Source organism: Myotis myotis, unplaced genomic scaffold, assembly GCF_014108235.1.
Source record: "Myotis myotis isolate mMyoMyo1 unplaced genomic scaffold, mMyoMyo1.p scaffold_m19_p_19, whole genome shotgun sequence".
NCBI classification, from domain to species: Eukaryota; Metazoa; Chordata; class Mammalia; order Chiroptera; family Vespertilionidae; genus Myotis; species Myotis myotis.
The window spans coordinates 30,929,165-30,949,512 of NW_023416323.1; the positions used below are offsets into that span (position 1 = coordinate 30,929,165).

Here is a 20,348-nt window from a genome sequence, read left to right on the forward strand (position 1 = left end):
ATGAGGAATCAGCCCCGCCTGCTCCAGGAGCACAGGCTGACAGCCAGGCTGCACCTCCCGGCGCTGCCACAAGGCTCCCTCAGATGGTTTTAAAAGACAAGAGCTGGGCAGCAGTGGACGGGCAACACCACTTAGACGTAACCATTTCCTCACTCCAGTACCTACCACAGTTTAACAGTGGGGAAGAGTGCTGTAGACAGGCCAGGGAACTTCCCCGTAAGTTCTCAGGTGTGGAGTAATAATGAGAACTGTTTTTTGCTGAAGGCTTTATGTATGTATGTATTTATTTTAAAATATATTTTGTTTATTCTTTACAGAGAGGGAGAGGGATAGAGAGTTAGAAACATCAGTCAGCTGCCCCTTGCACACCCCCTACTGGGGATGTGCCCGCAACCAAGGTACATGCCCTTGACTGGAATTGAACCTGGGACCCTTCAGTCCACAGGCCGATGCTCTATCCACTGAGCCATTCCGGGTAGGGCTATGTATTTATTTTTTAAAAATATTTTTGATTTCAGAGAAGGGAGGATAGAAACAAATTATGAGAATCACTGATTGGCTGCTTCCTGCACACCCCCTACTGGTGATGGAGCCTGCAACCCAGGCATGTGCTCTTGACCGGGAATCCAACTGTGACCTCCAGGTTCATGGGTCAATGCCACACCAGCTGGGCAGAGTTTTAATGAAGTCACATAGGATTATCAATGGAGAATCCCTTTTCAGCTCCAACTCCCATGAGCACGTCACTTTTCTTGCACTTCCTCTAAAACAAATCCACATTTAAACTTTTAAACACGAGTGTATACAATGAAAAGCTCTGCTGAAGATAAACATCTCACTGTTCTGCAGAGGTTTTCTATTATAAATACCTAACAATTATTAAAAGCTATGTGCTCAGTGAAAGAATTCTAGTAGGGGGTACTCTGGTCCCTGTGGGGGATAGCCCATGGGTAGGATGGAGATGAAATACTGACTGCCTGGTATAGTCTTGAGGCCCCAGATGATATATTTTCCTGGAGATCTGACTGCAGGGACAGCACAAGCCAGCCAAAGGCTACACACATCTTGTCCTTTGTGTTACCTCTCACTGAAAACTGGAAAGTTGAAATTCGTTAAAAACCCCTAAAATCATTGGCTGAAGCTTTCACCTTGCCAAAGCAGTCTGCCCAGAAATGGACAGCCAGAAGCAAGATGTCCTTCCACTAATGTGTAAACTTCCTAACACAACTCCCTTTGCCTCCTGCTTCCTGTGGTGCTAATAAGCAGCTGTGCTATCCAGGTGTCTCTCCTGCTTTGTTCTGTCTCCCATCAAACAGACTGGCCAGCTTCCCTCTGTTCCCCTGTAGTTGGCAGAGCTTGAGGTACTGATCCTAACCCTTTCTGAGCGGAGATCCTGAGGACAGAGCTTCCCCATCAGCCCCTTCTACTCTAGGCTCTGTGGCCCACCCCCGTGGCCATGGGGACCCACTCCCTAAAGTGGATCCTGGAGAATGGCAGATGTCCATCCACTCACACACACACACTTCCAGGGAGTTAAAACTTGGAACAGATGCACTTGGTATCCCATCATCTGCCAAGATCACCTCCCATCTGCTAAAGAGGAAGTGGCCACACAGCCTGCCTGTACCTCAGGCCTGTACCACCTGAGGCCACACATGTGGACCCCTTTGGGCTTCTCATTAGACAGGAATCACGCAAGACAGTGTTTGAAGCATTGTTAATCCGTTATGATTTATTAGCTGTACAGCAGTAGATCCTCCTCCCCAGCTTTCAACCCCATTACGTATTTTATTACAGGTCTCATGTTGGTGTCCTAAAATAATGAAAAATATCACACAGTACAGCTAAGTACAAAATGTATCAACCTAGAGTCTGACAGCTAACTGATGGCTCTCTTAAAAGCAATACACAGAAGAGAAAAGTGTTTGAAATCAACAAGACTGAGGCTCTCTAAAAAACACATTTTAAACGTGACAGTTCATGTGCAAGAATCATTTATAGTTGGTTTCACTTCACATCATTAACCGCCCCCCACCCCTTTTTTTTTTGAAGATCCAAAGTTTAAATTACTGACCTAATGAAAATTTCTGGCCCAGCTTTTAAGGGACTGCTGTGACCGGCTCATAATCACCCTTCTGCTTTAACAGAGGATTTATAAAACAGAAAATTCAGCTACAAACAGAGCAAAGAAAATGTGGATGGGAAATTATAACTGAAAGTTAATTGTACAAGGTTCAAATGCTGGCTCCATGGGCTGGAAATCACGATCTTCTACATGGGCGTCCGTCTCTAGTGGGCAGCAGTCTGGGTGCCGTTCTGCTACATGATTGCAATCCAATTCCTTGTCAACATTTACACACTACAGTCTGTGGTAACTTAATTTGCAGGTAATTAAAATGCTGGGTTTTCTTACACTGCACTTCTTTTCAACCTCTTAATTAATGGAAAAGATTAAAATGTAAAAAAAGTTATTTACAAGCTTGACCATACCAGAAACTTTGCCAAGAAAGAGGCAAAGCCTTCAGGACAAAAACCGATCGTAGCATGCCATATTATTGGTGTGCAGCCGACTCCAAGCAAAGGGAGTCAGGGAAAAAGCAAAAGCAAAAACCAGTTTAAAAGTCTAAGTCCTTCCCAAGTCTGCATTTACAATTAAAAACTCTCCTGGGAAGAAGACCGTAGAACTCTGGGCAACCCGGTGGCTGTTCTGGAGTGGTTTACCATAGCAAGGAGGAGGGTCCAATGTCTCTGTTTCCATCTAAGAAACCAGTTAGGCGTCAACACTGTCCTCAGCACTTCCTGGTAAACCCTCAGGGACTCGGAACATTCCATGATTTGCTAACATCAAATGGCAAGTTCTAGTTAAATCACATTTTCCTAACATCATCCTTGAAGTTTTAGTTCTCAGTATGTTTGGTAAAACGGTGTAAAACGGTGCTTTTCCCAAAGCCAAAAGAAGAAAAAGGGAGAAAAATTAAGATGCAGGCCGTTTAAACACAGCCCTGAGCAGTCCTGGTGAAGACAAGGCCCTGCCATCACCGGTCCATCATGCTGAGGATCATCTCAGGGGTGAGGTCTCCGTTGGGGGCATCTGTGGCAGCAGGCTGGGCCTCCTCTTCCTCCCCCTCCACGGGCTCTGCATCTGGCTCCTTTTTTACTTGAACTATAATGTTCTCAATTGCACCTGTATTCTGATCTTCAACCTGGATGATAGCTGTTGCTGGTGAAAAGGGGCACGAACAAAACACATGCTCCATTAAAGCCCTCAAAGATGGCAAAGGTCCTTCCAGACTTGACACTAAATGGTATTAGCAATTCAGGAAAGTCTTCGTAGTTATACAGAGCAAGTCGGTAAAAAAAAGACGGAATGATCTAAACATGGCCACACATAAAGCCCAAACACTCTAGAAACTATCAAAGAACAAAATGCTGGCAGTTACCTTCATATGCCTCCCAAACTACATATTAAAAGCCTTATTTTTCCTTTATGTCATAAATTTGGCCTTGCAATAATAGTCTGAGACAGGCAAAAGATGTGGACAGCATGACCAGGATCACAGGATGTGTGATGTAGGTCTGTTTTAGAGATGGGTCACCTACAGCAAGAACCTGACATTTGATTCTAGCTCTTCCACACCCAGGGCCCTCCCACCAGTTCGTTTATTCATGTGTGTGCAGGTGAAACGGTTCCCAGGATCTATAATCACCCCACTGTGATATACGTCTATACATGAGGCTCAGTAAACACATTTAAAAAGTAGATTAAACCCTGCATTTGTTAAAGGAACAAAACAAAACACACCAGCTTTTAGGAGATCTAGAACAACACATAAATAGAATAGAGACCTGAGTTCCCTAGAGTCTGCTCTCCTAGGGCTGTGTCTAGTATAGGACTGCTACCCACTGTCATATGTGGTGTGAAGTGGAGGGTGACCACCTCCTCGGTGTCTGCTCAGAAATCAGAAGGCCAGCAACTAAATCCACAGGCCTGGGATTCTTAATAGGAGGACCAACCTACTCACAGAAACTGCTTTCTTTCTCCATCCTTTAAAGTTTGGCTCCTTTACATTCACTACCACATCAATTCTGCCAGCTGACTGACCGTGGTTGTTTTGTAAAACCTCCCACATTAACAGCACCCATCGGGTAGAACATAAGCACCCTTCTACGCTAAACTTTTATTCACTGAAATGTAACAGGCCTGATGGTCCCCAGTAAAAAGTAAAAAATCGCTTCCTGAGTTTGTTCCTGGCACAACCCTAACTTGTTCTCATGGCTTAGTTCTCATCTTCCCCAAGAACACGGACCTGCATAGCTCCCCCACGTGCTGGGAGAGGATGCCAGCCAGTAACTGAGGGGAGACTTACGCTGGGTCTGTTTGGGTTGGTTGGTTCTGCCAGGGGGGCGTCCTCTCCGCTTCTTGGCAGGTGGTGGGGCTGGGGTCACAGGCTGAGGCTCTGGCTCAGGTTCAATTTCCATAGCAGGCTCCTCTTCATCGTCATTGTCATCCAGGTCTGGCTCAGCATTTTCTTCTTATTAAATCAGGGAGAACAGGTGGTGGAAGAAAAAATAACACAAATAATAATATACTCTGTGAAGTTTAGTTATGTATTTAATTTCACTGTTAAAAAGCCCATTTTAAAAATGCTTTTGCTGCCCAGTCAGTGTGGCTCAGTGGTTGAGCATTGACCTAAGAACCAGGCGGTTACGGTTCAATTCCCAGTCAGGGCACATGCTCGGGTTGCAGGCTTGATTCCCAGTAGGGGGCATGCATGAGGCAGCCGATCAATGGCTCTCTCTCATTGATGTTTCTCTCTCTCTCTTTCTCTCTCTCTCTCTCTCCTTCCCTCCCTCCCTCTTCTCTGAAATCAATAAAAATATATTTTTAAAAAATGCTTTTGCTGAAATTATTGCTATCAGTCAAAGCAGAGTAAACTGGTATTGTGGCAGAATTAATAAGCAAAGGAACTTGACTACTATTAATCATATTTTACATGGACTAGATATTTTTTTCTTTAGCTTTCAACATCAGAAAATATTGAGTTTAAATTCTTAGAGGCAACTTCACCTTATGTCAGTCATAACAAAACCACAAATAGCGTTTAGGTTGAAAATAAAACAAATATTCCCTCAACCTACTCTACGAGGATAAAGGACATAAACCTGAAATGGACCCGTAAAGATGTGGTCCTGCTCATCTGAGTGGGTGAAGGGTGTGTGTGTGTGAGGAAGCAAGACAGAAGCTCCTGATGCATTGTGAGGTCTTATTTACCAGGATAAGTAGCAAGAGTTCTTTTAGGAGTACTATTGATGGGCTTTAAACAGGCCAAGTTTTTAGAGTTAAAAGCCAAGAGGCACAGGTTGCAATCACTTTCTTCTTCCCAGCTTAGTATCAGTATCAGGCCCAAAGGGTCATCCTTAATCCCTTACTTTGTCTCTAATGCCATCTATATATATAAAAAGCCAGTAACCATAATGCCATAACAACCGGTCACTATGATGCCCTCTGAGGCCAGTGAACCTGCCTGATGGGGGGTGGGGCCAGCCAGCCAACTTCCCGTGGCCCCTCCCCCCAGCTGGCCCTGATCAGCCTCTCCCACCCCAATTAAGGGTGGGGCGCCAGCCAACTCCTCCCACCCAACCCCGTCCTTGATCGGCCCACCACCCCTCCCCTGGCCAGCTCCGCCCCTGATTGCCCCCCCCCATCCCAATACGGGGAGGGCCTGGCCAGCCAACCTCCTGCCCCAATTGGAGCCAGGCAGGCTGGACCCCACCTGTGCACAAATGCATGCACAGGGTCTCTAGTAATCCCATAAAAGGAGAGGGAACTATTGTAGAACAAATACTGATGAGGAGCCTGATAACATATGGCTTTGAGCCCTGGATTTCTTACTAGGTATGAGAACTAAGACACTGACCACACTGGACCTCAGTTTCCTTGTGTAATTTTTAGAGCTCTCAATCTACTTACTAGTGATTTGAGTATCAAAAGGGTTGAGATAACACATGTAAATCATGCTCTGTAGCTTACAATCTACTACACAAACACAGCTGTATTGACACTGTACACCACGATTTAAAATGTCTCCATTATTCCACTCATTACTTAGTAAGAGATGTTATCCCTATTTTATAGAAAAAGTGAGAAGCTAAGTGATTTGTAAGGCACAGCTAAGCCACAGCAGGTGGAAATCCAACCTCTATCCTCAATTTGGGGCTGTTCTGCTGCTCACCCCTGCAGGCAGCCAAAGACGTCTTGTTACCCCTCCCTCACTGCCGTGCCACAAAATGCACACTGCCTGCCTTCCTCCAAGAAGCACAGGTTGCAATCACTTTCTCTTCCTCTGGAACCAAATGTTTAAATTTAGACATCTGTGAGTAAATGCCTGATCTTCGGGACAAAACAACTTATTTATCAAGTGACTGACATCTTAAGTGAAATGTGGGAAACGTAGTTTTATGTGGCAGTGTGTCAAGAACTTCCCTGTTGAGCTTATTCACACCCCCTATGGCCTAAGTTAGCCCAATGCCTAGAAAACGAAATAAATTCAGTCAGAAATGGGGGGGGGGAGGGGGGGGGAAAAGAAACATACAAAAAGGGTTAATAGGGTCAAAAGCTTATTGGCTTGGAGAAATTTGGCAAAAAACCCTTGAAAAATAGCAGTAGACTCTGCTGTACCATCTCTGCAGATGGCCAGGCAGAGCTCCTGGGAGGGGATACATAACTGCTTTGTAAGCAGTGGGATAGAAAACCCAGACTGGGGGGTGGGGAGAGACTAGTATTAGGTATGAGGCCCAGAACCAAACTGTGTTCTACAAACTAGAATTCTTCAGCTAAAACACGCTTCTGGTGAAGTACAATTAGGGACTGACCCACAGAAACGAGCAGGGCAGTACCACGGGAAAGAAGGGATATCTGTGGCAGCACAAAGCTCCGCAACTAAGAGCAACTCCTGGGACTTCAAGGTCAGGATTATCTGTGGGTCTCTGGCGATATTTGGGGCCTTCTGACCCCAAATATTCCTTGGCACCTCCCTAATAGTCCACACATTTTCTTAAAGATACTTAGTAGAGTCATGTGTTCTTTTCTAAAAAGCAAGCATACTGACATTTTTTTTTAATAAATATATTTTTATTGCTTTCAGAGAGGGAGGGAGAGAGAGTTAGAAACATCAATGATGAGAGAGAATCATTGATCAGCTGCCTCCTGCACGCCCCCTACTGGAGATCGAGCCTGCAACCTGGGCATGTGCCCTTGACTGGAATTGAACCAGGGATCCTTTAGTCCGCAGGCCGACCCTCTATCCACTGAGCCAAACCGGCCAGGGCAGCACACTGACATTTTAAAGGAGGCAATTCACTTAAAACTTTGAAGCTAAACAAGATACTGCTTAAAATACACTTTGCACTAAAAAAGGCAGCAAAAATAAATTGCTCCCAGCCCCAACTGGTTTGGGTCAGTGGATAGAGTGTCGGCCTGCGTCCTGGGTTTGATTCCGGTCAAGGGCACAATCCCCAGTAGAGGGCATGCAGGAGGCAGCCAATCGGTGATTCTCTCTCATCATTGATGTTTCTATCTCTTTCTCCCTCTCCCTTCCTCTCTGAAATCAATAAAAAAAAATATTAAAAAATAATAAAATAAATTGCTCCTAGAAGAAGCTAAAGTTCTGAATAGAAAAGTGAATAAATAAAAAACTAAACTAAATAAATAAAAACTAAAGGGACCTTCTTTTAGATCTACATATAAAAAACAGTAAAACTAATAAAATAACTGAAGGTTTTTATTTAATTTTCAAAAACTCTGTTCCCTTCCCACTACTTCTACTAACAAATAACACAAAAAACAAAATGAGGAATCCTTAGAAATAGCAATTAGGCACCACCTGTAATCTCTCCAGTCTGATGGTGCTTCTGGGAAAGTGCATTCCCCAAAACAAAACTTCTCTACATTCTTTTCCATAAAAAGCTTAAACCTGTAGTCACAGATATGCCTTCTCACCTGGGTGCCAGCAGCCCAAGTGTCCACATTATAACCTAACACTTTGGAACAAATTTGTATCCTCAAATGTGACTCCTACGTTACCAACATTCTTGTTCTCCCTCGCTCTTCATGAGTCTAATACCTCAAAGCATACCTTCTGCCTGGATTTCATGACTAGAAAGGCAAAAACACCCCAAAGAGCATCAATGGTAGGAAAATAGGCCAAGTTTTAAAACATAAATGGAGAGATTAAGGAAGGAAAAGAAAGGCTGACCTTCAACAAACTTGATCAAGGCTAAGCTGACAGAGGCAGTCAAACCAGAAGTTGGTCAAGATGCTTTAAGCAACCTTCTTCATGCCCATTAGATTCATTGCTCAAATCTAGACCAGCTTCCTAAATGTGGAAGTTACGAACATAGAAAGGAAACTCTGCTGGCCTTAAAATATCACTAATTTGAGTAAACTGTGTAAATATATTAATTTTGCTTTGGCTTTAAATGAACATAACGTATAAGGTATTATTAAGCAATTTCTAGAACGCCATTAGAAAAAAAAGAAAAAAAGTTGCCCCAGAAACAAACTAACTGCTGTTGTAAATATATACATACACTCACTACGAAGATTAGAGGTTTAAAGCAAGCACTGGCCTACTTCTATCTCCCAGCATATCCGTACATAAACTGGGTACCAAAATCTGCCATGTTCAACTAAACCAAGAAACAAGCCACTTACCACTGTCAGAGGAGTCTTCTTTTTTAGAGCGCATCTTTCTTTTTCTTCCACGCTTACTTTTCTTCGTTTCTCCTCCATTTTCTCCTTCTACACCATCTGGACCAGCACAATTATCAGCATGCCTTGCCATGGTATTCTAACAAAAGGAACAAACCCTCTTTCACATCACTGACCAAGTAAAGATGAGACTGGAAGTTCTCTTTATTTTAGTTACATAAATAAATAAATAAAATGAGTATCTATATTAAGTCTGAATGTCTGCTAAAGCACGTCCTAAAATATGCTCTCCGCATTCAGGGAAATGATCTCCATTTGGAGGGGGACAAAAGGGAGAGAGAAGGGAGGGAGAGAAAGAGGAGTCCTTCAGAAGATGAAGCTGGGTCCCCTGAGCGGAGAGCTCAGCAGCTTGAGGCAAAAGGAACTGGGGAGGATCAGACCAGCCCCGTGTCCTGTGCAGGCCTGACTAACATGGTCCCAGATGAAGACCCAGGACAGACCGACTGGGGACTCCCTGCCAGCAGAGGGTTCACACATGGACACAAGACCTCTGTGTCTATTACCTCAGTGGGAAGCACTGTCGTGCTTTGCAGTGGAAGACCAAGACACAAAATTAAGAACCATTATAATTTGACTTAGGGTGGTGAACACACAATACAATATACAGATGATGTATCATACAATTGTGTAGCTGAAACCTATACAATTTTATTAACCATGTAACCCCAATAAATTTAAAAGAAAAAAGAACCAAAATAGAGGATGTAAAGCTCTGACTCTTTCTTACCCGCCGTGTGAACGTTTTCCCACACTTAGAACAGACAAAGGCCGCAGGGACAAAGTTGGGGTCGTGATAGCGTTTGAAGTGCATGTCGAGGAGCTGTTTCTGGCGGAAGGTCTTGTCGCAGTGGCTGCAGGCGTAAGGCTTCTCGCCGGTGTGGGTGCGCTTGTGCATGATCATGTGCCTCTCCTGAAAGAGTGGGCGGGGCAGAGGCTTCAGAGCCTGTCAGTCAGAGCGCTGCTACCCAGCTACCACCTGTGTGCATATGGCTGACAGGCTTCTCTCTCCCAAGGATCTAGGCTTGTTGGAAGGATAAACTGATCTTTACTGGGGTGAACTACTTCCAATAAATCCCAGGCAGATATGCCCACTCCTGCCAGGCTGCTTCTTTAGATCATTCCCCAGCATCAGGCTCCAGGACCAAATTCTTCCCTTCTTTCAAGTCCTGAACTTAATATCCAGAGTTCCGAGAAAGAAGTCAGTAGTCTGCCTGAGGTGGGGGTGAAGTGGGTAAGCTGTGACTGAATAAAACATCAGCTGGAGATTGAGATACAATCAACAGAAACTTTGAAGATATTCCTCACAAATCATAGCTTGAACATATTAAAAATAGCCACCATACAAGGTTGGTAAGAACCCTTTGATGAAACCTGACACCCACGAGGCATCAACTGCTCTGTAAACATGAGTCTCTACCTGTCTGCAAGCGTAATCACACTGGTCACACTTAAAGCGCTTCTCATTCTTGTGTGACTTCTGATGCTGAATGAGGGCATAGCGCTCATGAAACACAGCATCGCAGTATCGGCACTTCTTGCCTTGCTCAATATAGGAATGCTGCTTTCGCAAGTGGACACCTGAAAGCAAAATATAGAGCTCAGTTTAACTTGTGAAAACATAAACAAGCATTTCAACAAGTTAATAATACATTTGTTTCTGTTTCTTAAAAGGATTACACTGTTACACAGAAAATTAAGTAAAAGGAGGAATAACTACAGATGTGAGGAGACCAGTTACAATGCGGAAACAGGATAGGTGAGAGAAGATGGTGGCTTGGATAAGGAAGATACCAAGGGATATGGGAAGAAGGGGGAGAAATGATGAGAAATCTAGGAAGTTGAATCAGTAGGACTTAGTGATAGAGTGCAGAAGAGGAAGGTGGGTGTTAGGGACAATTACCTGGTTTCTGGCTCAGAAAACCACGTAGATGGTGGGGTCATTTACTGAGACAAGGAAGAGTGGAAGAGGGCTGGTCAAGGGAGTTTTAAGGATTCAGTTTTGACATGTTGCATTTGGAATGCCAACAATATCCAAGTAGGGAGAGGGACGGCAAGGTACAGATGGTTATATAAGCCCAACTCATAGGAACATAAATTTAAGAGTTGTTAGAATTTGAGTGAGACCATGGGAGCTGATGAAATCACTACGCAAAAAGTAAAGATGGAAAAGAAGAGCATGAGTCATATTTTAAGAAATCTAAAAGTTAATGCCAGTAAGAGGAAAAGGGTTAAAATAAGAGAAGTTTGAGAATGGTCAGAGAAACAAGCCCAAGCCAACAGATTGCAGTGCCATGAAAGCCAAGGGAAAAAAGTGTTTTAAGGAGGAGGCAAAAAACCCCAACACAAAAAACAAAACAACAAAAGAAAGAGGAGGGCACAGACCACTACAAAAAATGGTGCTAAGAGAGCAAGGGAAACAGGAAGAGCCATGTTCCCTACGCTCTACCACACGGGGTTATTAGTGATTTTAGCAAGTCTCTTCACAGAGTGAGGGGGCATACTCCAGATGAGAGGGAAATTAGGAGCTGTGGAACAGAGAATGCGAGGGACCTAATTCTTCATGAGGGTTGGCTAGGAAGGAGATAAAAGTTAAACCTGGAAGGGAAAATAGTTTTTTAAAAATATATTTTATTGATTTTTTACAGAGAGAAAGGGAGAGAGATAGTTAGAAACATCGATGAGAGAGAAACATCGATCAGCTGCCTCCTGCACATCCCCCACCGGGGATGTGCCCGCAACCCAGGTACATGCCCTTGACCGGGATCGAACCCGGGACCTTTCAGTCCGCAGGCCGACGCTCCATCCACTGAGCCAAACCGGTTTCGGGGGGAAATAGTTTTTAAAGACAGGAGAGGAAGCCCTGGCTGGTGCCACCCAGTTGGTTGGAGTGTCCCGTACTCCAAAAGGTAGTGGGCTCAGTTCCGGGTCAGGGTGTGTACAGGAGGCAAGTGATTGATGTCTCTCACACTGATGTTTCTCTCTCTCTCTCTCTCTCTCTCAAATCAATAATAAAAAATAAAAATAGACAGAAGAGGCACAAGCATGCTTAGAGTTGAGGGGAACATCAAGGAGTGAGAATGTGAACTTAAGTTATTGAGGCAATATTAATGGTGCTAAAGGCTGCCATGACAGGAGAGTGGGATCAAGGCAAACACAAAGGGGCAGACCTCAGACAAGATGGACAAGGGAGGATGAATATAGACATAGGTAGGTTTAATAACAGAAAGTCTGGAGTTTCAACCTGCTGCCTTAATTTTATTTTTAAGTAGAAAAAGAGGTCACTCACTGACACCAGGGAGACAGAAAAGGGAAGATTAGAGGCTTAAAGAAAGTGATTTACCTAACTGGCACAGTGCCTCCCACACAGCAGGCACCCAAACATTTGTGGATTGAATCAATGAACAAACTCACTGAGGAGATTGGGAGCACACCTGACAAGGATAAATAGTTGGACTGTCCAGCAGCAATGAGCCCTGTCAGCTGCATTTGGGATCATGAATTTATGGTTCTACCAAACTGATTCAATCAAGGCAATATATCAAACTTACCGAGGGCCAACTCTGGGGAATGGAAATGAGTAAGGGAAGGGTTGGCTATACATGTTCATTATATGAAGACTACTTATTACTAATCCTCACTCAAGGATATTTTTCCATTGATTTTTTAGAAAGAGTGAAAGAGAGAGGGAAAGACAGAGAAACATCAATGTGAAAGAAACCAACCAGGGCCCAGGCAATCAAGGTATGCGCCCTTGACTGGAACTGAACCCAGGACCCTTTGGTCTGCAGGCCGGTGCTCTATCCACTGAGCGAAACAGGCTAGGGCTTAAGGCCTTATATATATACACGTATATATTTCGAATAATTTTTAGGCCTCAACTTTCCCCTTCTGGTCCTCTGACAGAGGCCTACCACTCTTTCATATATTCTTATTAAATACTTGTAATAACAGTCCTGTAAGATAGGTATTATTCCTATACATCAGTTGAGGGGGTGGGGGGGAGAAGGCTCATAGTAATTAAGTATCTGGAAGTGAATCTTGATTCTAGTAGGTCTGTCTACAAAGCCCAAGTTTTCCTGTGTCACAAAGTGAATAATTTTATTTACTGCATAGAAGAGTGAAATCAGGCCTGCTTTAAAGAAGAAACACATACTTCTCTGGGATTAATTTTGGGAGATAAACTTGAATATCCAGACAGTGGCCTAATAGCTCACACACTGCCATGAGGTATTATTGGTTTAGATTTTAGTTTCTATATAAGAACAGTAAAACTATCAGAGAACAGTGCCTTTAAATCTATGTTCCTGATGCAACCTGGGTACTTATATATTGTCCCCAATGCAAGAGACAACTAAAGAGGACTCAAGTCCAGCTCTGTTACTCATGAGGTGTGTTGTGTAGCTTTTGGTGAAGACATCTGTCTAGCCTATAAAGCGAGAATACATTCCTTGATTATTTAATATGGTTGTTGTAAAGATCAAAAGGGTCAAAAAGCAAAAACTACTATGTGACAGCTCATAAGCAATTTGTAAAATAATTATCTAAATGTCAAAAATGTTTACAAGAATTACTTTTAGGGACAGTATTTTTTTTTTTAAATAAGAAAAACAAACTGATAATTCCAAGTGACCATATCGCTAAGTATGACATACTAAAATTTCTACCGCTAAACTCTGCCTCTATATGAACTCTAGATTAATTATGCACAGGATTGTAGTTATCAGTTACCAATGAAACAGTACACTAATCCAGAGAAAGCATAAATGTTTTTGAAAAATCTGACTTGAACTGACCTTAAGTTTGACTCATACTATGTCACTTGTCTATTTGGGGACTTAAACATTCTGGCTACTAATTAAAGGTTTCTTCTCATTACAGCTCCATTAATTTATAGATGAGCTATATGCAGTAAGAGAAAGAAGAGATAGAAAAAAAAATAGCAGCTAAACAATAGCTTTTATTAAGTGGTAAACCATCCACATACACAAACTTACACAAGTCAGATAAAGAAGTTATTTATGGCCCTGGTTGGTTTGGCTCAGTGGATAGAGTGTCAGCCTGGGGACTGAGGGGTCCCAGGTTCGATTCTGGTAGAGCACATGCCTGGGTTGTGGGCTCGATCCCCAGTAGGGGGCGTGCAGGAGGCAGCCAATCAATGATTCTCTCTCCTCATTGATATATCTCTCCCCCTCTCCCTTCCTCTCTGAAATCAATAAAATATTTTTTAAAAAAGAAGTTATTTATGATCTTCATACTTTCCCAAATCCTTCAAAATATTTTTTTTCTCAGTTGCCACTAACTTACTTACCCAAATCACTTTTTCGGGCTATGACAGTGTCACAGTGGGGACAGTGAAATTTGGCCACATTTTCTGTGTGCTTCTGTAAGATGTGCATCTTCATGGTACCACTTTGGGTAAATCGCGCATGACAAATATAACATTCATAAGGTTTTTCCCCTAAAAAGGAAATACAGAATGAACACATTAGATGAAATGACTAAATACATCATTTAATTGGAGGGCAACTCAGGTGGCAGATATATAAAGCCACAGAGAATCTTTAGGTCTTACTCAGGAAGGCTGAGGCTCAGGCCCACTAACTGGCTCATGCTTATCTTGAGAGATGGCAAACAAGCCCTAAACTGCTGCTGCCACAGAGTTGTACATATTAGAAAAAGAGTAGGACTCAGTTCCCATCTCAAAGCCCCACCCTCCACCTATAGCGGGTCCTTCCGCACCCAACACATTGACCTCACCAGCAGGTGAGGAAGAAACCCCCATAACCCCAAGTCTGAATTCTCATGTTACCATCCCAAGCTGCCCAGTATGAATGGAGCTCTACTTCCTCTTCCACATGTGCCTGCCCCCCAGGCCTCCCCACCTGATGCCTTATGCTAGATGCCAAAGCTTGGGAGCCGACAGGGCCACCTTCCTGAGAATAGTCTTCCCAACAGGCAGAAGAGCCTGGGTTCCAAGGGGACAAGGAGCCTCCACCCTGCTGAGGAAGTTCCCCTTGCCTCTAACCCCCCCTCCCCCCAACCCCAGGCCTTGTATATAGATTATAAACATATAAGGGGAAAAGCGGTGGGTGGGAAGGGTTGTGGGGCTGGGGCCTCGCTTCCCCTCCTCCCTGCTCCCCTGGTCTCCTATCCCTGGGGCCATTTGTTAAAAAAATAATAAAAGAATTGAAAAATATTTCCAAAATGAAAAAGAAACAAAGAAGAGAGTTCCCACAACAATGCTTACCTTTTGGGGAAAGCACATGGGATGACAAGAGGACCTACAGGTAGATGTTTCTTTTAGGAAAACTGAAAGAGCTGGGTTAGTCTACCCAGATTTCCAACAGTAAAAACTTTCTTTTCTTCAATGTATATTCAGAACAATGAATTCAGCAGATATGCCAGAAAGGCGCTCATCAATGATATACTTCCATTCAGGTAATGGAGGGGGCATGTGGTGGTTCACAGGGTGCCACAGAACCCACTGAAAAGCAGTTCAGTGATACAACGAGGGGAGAAGTCCTACCTGAATGGGTTCTCATGTGCCTTTTCAGCTTGTATGTGTCCCTGCTGGCATAACTGCACAAGCTGCACTGGAACGGACGCTCTCCAGTATGAGAACGAATGTGACGTTTTAATTTGCTGACCTGAAACATGAAAGCAACCAAACCTCTTACACTTTAATTAACATATTGTAACGTGAGTGCTGTGGGGTAGGCACAAAAGTTAGCTTTTGGGCACTGAAGGTCAGAGTACAGAAAAAGTCTAAAAGATAGCATCTCTTCCTCATTCTTTGTAATCTTCACTTCTCAAATCCATACTGTAATCTAAAGGAAGAGAGTAAATAAACAGGGGCATACATAGTCAAGATTGGTCACTAATAACTTTAAGCTGGATAATAGGGACATGGGGGTATATTATATATCATTCTATCTACTTTTATATTTTTGAATTTTTCCGTAATAGTTTAAAAATAATCCGTGCTCATCAATTTTCTTCCAAAATTTGAATCCGAATTAATAAGCACGTTTTAATTCCCCTCGTCCTCTCTTCCCATCATCAACACTTCCCAGACAGGCCAGGCTTCAGGGGCCTGTCACTTACGTTCCTCACTACTAACTATGATCTTCGTCTTCTATGGGTACCTTTTCAAAAAAATAGTGACTTTCAAACTTGATTCTAAGTGCTTTAAACATACTTATTAATCCCCTTGCACTCATAGCAAATTTTCAGACTGTGAGTGGTTTAACAATGGTCCCAACAGCATTACTGATTAATTCTCTTTCCAAGATTTGCCTCCTTATCACACATTAAATTCCTATGTGCACAAGACTCTATTCGGTCCCAACAAGCTTTTTGTTTATTTCTGCTCCAGTATCACATTGTCTTCATTTATTACTATATGGTTTTTACAACATCCAATTGCACAACCCCCCCTTTCTTTTGTCAAATTTTCTTAGTCATTCATATTTATTCTTCCAGTTGAATTTGGAACTTGAAGTGTCTCTTCATTTATTAATGTCCTTCAGAAAAATCAAGTTTTCTTCACATAGGTATCAGATGTTTTTTATTGTTCAGTTTATCTCTAAATCATTATATTGCTTGCTAGAATTTGAAACTGTTTCCTACTATTGATAGTATAAGGTAGTGCTTCTCAACCTGTGGGTCGCGACCCCTTTGGTGGTCGAACGACCCTTTCACAGGGGTCGCCTAAGACCATCCTGCATATCAGATATTTACATTACAATTCATAACAGTAGCAACATTACAGTCATGAAGTAGCAATGAAAATAATTTTATGGTTGGGTCACAACATGAGGAACTGTATTTAAAGGGCCAGAAGGTTGAGAACAATTGGTATAAGGTAAGTCACTGATTTCTGTGTACTTAACTTATATCTGGTCACCCAACTGAACACTTACTACTCTTTTTTTTAGCTAATACTCTTGAATTTTCTATAAGGAAATATGTCTGAAAGAAATGACAATTTTGTTTTTTTCTATTTTTCATTCATTTCTTATTTTATTCTATTAGCTAGGATTTCCAATACAATGCTGAACAATAAGATAGATGTCTTGCCGAAACCGGTTTGGCTCAGTGGATAGAGCGTCGGCCTGTGGACTGAGGGGTCCCGGGTTCGATTCCGGTCAAGGGCGTGTATCTGGGTTGTGGGCACATCCCCAGTGGGGGATGTGCAGGGGGCAGCTGATCGATGTTTCTCTCTCATCGATGTTTCTAACTCTCTCTCTCCCTTCCTCTCTGTAAAAAATCAATAAAATATATTAAAAAAAAAAAATAGATAGATGTCTTGTTCCAATTTTAATGGGAATACTTCCAATATTTCAGAGTTAGAGTTTACTATGGATTTCTGGTATACACTCCTTATAGTAAAGACATTTCCTTCCACTAGACAGTAACTGAGTATTGAAATTTAGTTTTTCAATAATCTATACAAATGATCATATGGTTTTTAAAAATCTCTCAATTTCGTTCACACTAATAAATTCCTAATGTTGAACTGTCCTTGCATTTTAAATATACTCTAGTAATCACTTTTTTTTGTCTTGCTAATCTTCTCCCCAGGATGTTTTTAGAGAGAGTGGAACAAAGGGGTAGGGGGGAATGAGAGAGATGGATTTGTTCCTCCTTCACACGCCCCAACCAGGCCCAGGGATTGAACCTGCAACCCAGGTATGTGCACAAACCTGTGCATGGGCCAACGCACTAACCATAGAGCAACACTGGCCAGAGCAGTAATCACTTATTTTTAAAAATATATTACTATTTTTGATTTAAAAACTAATTTTACTTAGAATATTTGCTTTTCTGTGAGAATAAGGTAGTATCCTTATCCAGTTTTGATAACAGGGTAGTCTAAAATAATAAAGGTGATAAAACTCATTTTTAAATACTCTGGATATAGTTATTTGTTTCTGTGAAGTTTGGTGGAAGTTGCCTATAATGACACGTGGAACTAGTGCTTTTTTATAGGGTAAATCTTTCATACTCATTAAAGTTTCCTTTGGTGATGGGGAGTGGGGGTGTTAATAATCTAATTAGATTTTCTACCTCATCTTAAGTCAGTTTGGGTAGCTTACATCCTCATACTGGTATCATGATCTTAAGAGTAGCCAACAAGCTGAATACTCACTTCTACGCTGGCGTAATCGCACATGGAACACTTGAATGGCTTCTCATGGGTGTGTTTGTAACGACGATGCCGCACCAATTCTCCACTAGTCACAAAGGCCATGTCACAGTCTGGGCACTTGTGAGGACGTGTACCTAAGAGAAAAGAGGATATAACAGGAAGACAAGATCAAGGGCACAGTTAATGATTCATGAGAATGGACCCTGGTTATTTCATTAAGTAGCTCAAAAAACTATAAGAAGGACTGGCAGACTTTACAACACTAACCCTAAACTATTAGAAAATGTGCTAAACATTTAGTTTCTCTTAATTACCCATTTGATAAAGAATTCTAGAGATTTATCAAAGGTTTTACCAAGTACGACTGCCTTTATACAGATCACTTTCAACACTTTCCAATATCCATGTCTAACATTCTATGATCTGCATGTCAACTCAGGAATATTTGAACATTTCTATAAACTAATAATATACACAGCCAATACATTTCTTGTTTTTTCCCCCCGTCATTGAAAGAATCTTATTGCTTTCAATATGTCCCATATTACTTTAGTAAACCTTTTTTAGCCACTTTATATTCTGAATATTGCATTGGAAAGAAATGCCCAGGTAATGACAATGAGGTGATAAAGCTGACAGAAGAACAGAGTGCTGTTTTTACAGACTATTATTCAGAAACTAGGGATCATCTTTAATTATGGGCTGCAGGTAAATGGGGACAGCAAGGTAATCCCAAACACCAAAACCCAAGGAAGGCTACCTCCGAGAATGGAATTAGGAAGAGCTCCAATGTAATGAATGGAGGCAGCCATTACAAAAATGATTCTCCCAGAGATTGAGAGGACCATGGAGAGGGAAGTGTGATTGGAATATGATCATTAACTAAGAAATTCCAATGAATGTTTATTTGCTCAATTTGCTCCTTTAATACCAGAGGATATAGGAGTGAAGGACAGAGTCTTGTCTATGAAAAATGTATAGTCTGGTGGTATAGAGATATAAGTAAAATAACAGTTAATAAGAGAAGGAAAGCAGCATCCACTTCTAAAAAGGCAAACTGAAAACCAAGAATCTCCAACACTCACCTAGTACCGTCTAGAGCAGGGGTGGGGAAACTTTTTGTTGCCAAGGGCCACTTGGATATTTATAACATCATTTGCAGGCCATACAAAATTATCAATTTAAAATTTAGCTCTGCTATATTTGGTCAAACATTTAATTAACTCACCCTTAAGGCTTTGGTAAGGCCAGACTAAATGATTTCTTGGGCCTTATATGATCCACGGGCCAGACACTCCCCACCCCTGGTCTGGTAGACATAAGAATGGCAATTAAGGAAGAATCTCTGGCCGAAACCGGTTTGGCTCAGTGGATAGAGCGTCGGCCTGCGGACTGAGAGGTCCCAGGTTCGATTCCGGTCAAGGGCATGTACCTGGGTTGCGGGCACATCCCCAGTAGGAGGTGTGCAGGAGGCAGCTGATCGATGATTCTCTCTCATCGATGTTTCTAACTCTCTATCTCTCTCCCTTCCTCTCTGTAAAAAATCAATAAAATATATTTAAAAAAAAAAAAAAAAAAAGAATCTCTGCTGTGGGGCAGATTTTCATCGGGTTGCACCACAAGACCACATATGTCCCTCTGCTCAAGATCCACGCTCACCAAGTCACGCTTCAATTGCTACAGCATTTTGACACAGGCAAGGGTGTACCCTAGAATGCAATACAACTACATCTAGAAAATGCAAAGATGTTATTCCTCAGCATAAACTGACTTTCTGGGGCCAGCTACTTTTATCTAGTCAGTAGAGGCCTGATGCACAAAATTCATGCAAGGGCTCAGCCCTCGCAGCTTGGCTTCGTCCAGGTCATCCAGCTGTCCGGTCTAATTAGCATATTACGCTTTTATTATTATAGATATGCTGCTTTTATAATGTCTTCAAACTGCCAAATAAAACATATCAAGTGTCTGAGTAGAAACTAGGAAGATGGCGAAAAGTGACTAAGTCAGCCATAGCTGGTTTGGCTCAGTGGATAGAGCGTCAGCCTGCAGACTGAAGGGTCCCGGGTTTGAATCTGACCAAGGGCACATGTCTGGGTTGCAGGCTTGATCCCCAGTGGGGGGCATACAGGAGGCAGCTGATCAATGTTTCTCTCTCTCTCTCTCCCTCTCTCTTCTCTGAAATCAATAAAAAAATATTTTTTAAAAAGTGACTAAGTCGCCAAAACCGGTTTGGCTCAGTGGATAGAGCGTCGGCCTGCAGACTGAAAGGTCCCAGGTTCGATTCCGGTCAAGGGCATGTATCTGGGTTGCAGGCACATCCCCAGTGGGAGATGTGCATGAGGCAGCTGATCAATGTTTCTCTCTCATCGATGTTTCTGACTCTCTATCTCTTGCCCTTCCTCTCTGTAAAAAATCAATAAAATATAT

At 42.4% G+C, this 20,348-nt stretch overlaps 1 protein-coding gene across 5 annotated transcripts in view; it reads right to left on the reverse strand.

The window, feature by feature from the left end:
- Positions 1-1,705: 1,705 nt before the first annotated feature.
- The window catches only part of CTCF (CCCTC-binding factor), a 43,354-nt gene continuing 24,711 nt past the window's right edge, over positions 1,706-20,348 (reverse strand). For 2 of the 5 annotated variants that reach the window (XM_036346517.1, XM_036346518.1), the window contains 8 exons: positions 17,922-18,055; positions 15,297-15,417; positions 14,079-14,228; positions 10,188-10,348; positions 9,498-9,680; positions 8,714-8,849; positions 4,368-4,532; positions 1,706-3,220 (listed from right to left, as the gene is read on the reverse strand). In XM_036346517.1, the coding sequence (XP_036202410.1) occupies positions 3,036-3,220; positions 4,368-4,532; positions 8,714-8,849; positions 9,498-9,680; positions 10,188-10,348; positions 14,079-14,228; positions 15,297-15,417; positions 17,922-18,055 (1,235 nt within the window). In that variant the 3' untranslated portion in view covers positions 1,706-3,035. The remainder of the gene's footprint in view (positions 3,221-4,367; positions 4,533-8,713; positions 8,850-9,497; positions 9,681-10,187; positions 10,349-14,078; positions 14,229-15,296; positions 15,418-17,921; positions 18,056-20,348) is intronic. The other 3 variants (XM_036346521.1, XM_036346520.1, XM_036346519.1) reach the window with 3 other exon arrangements.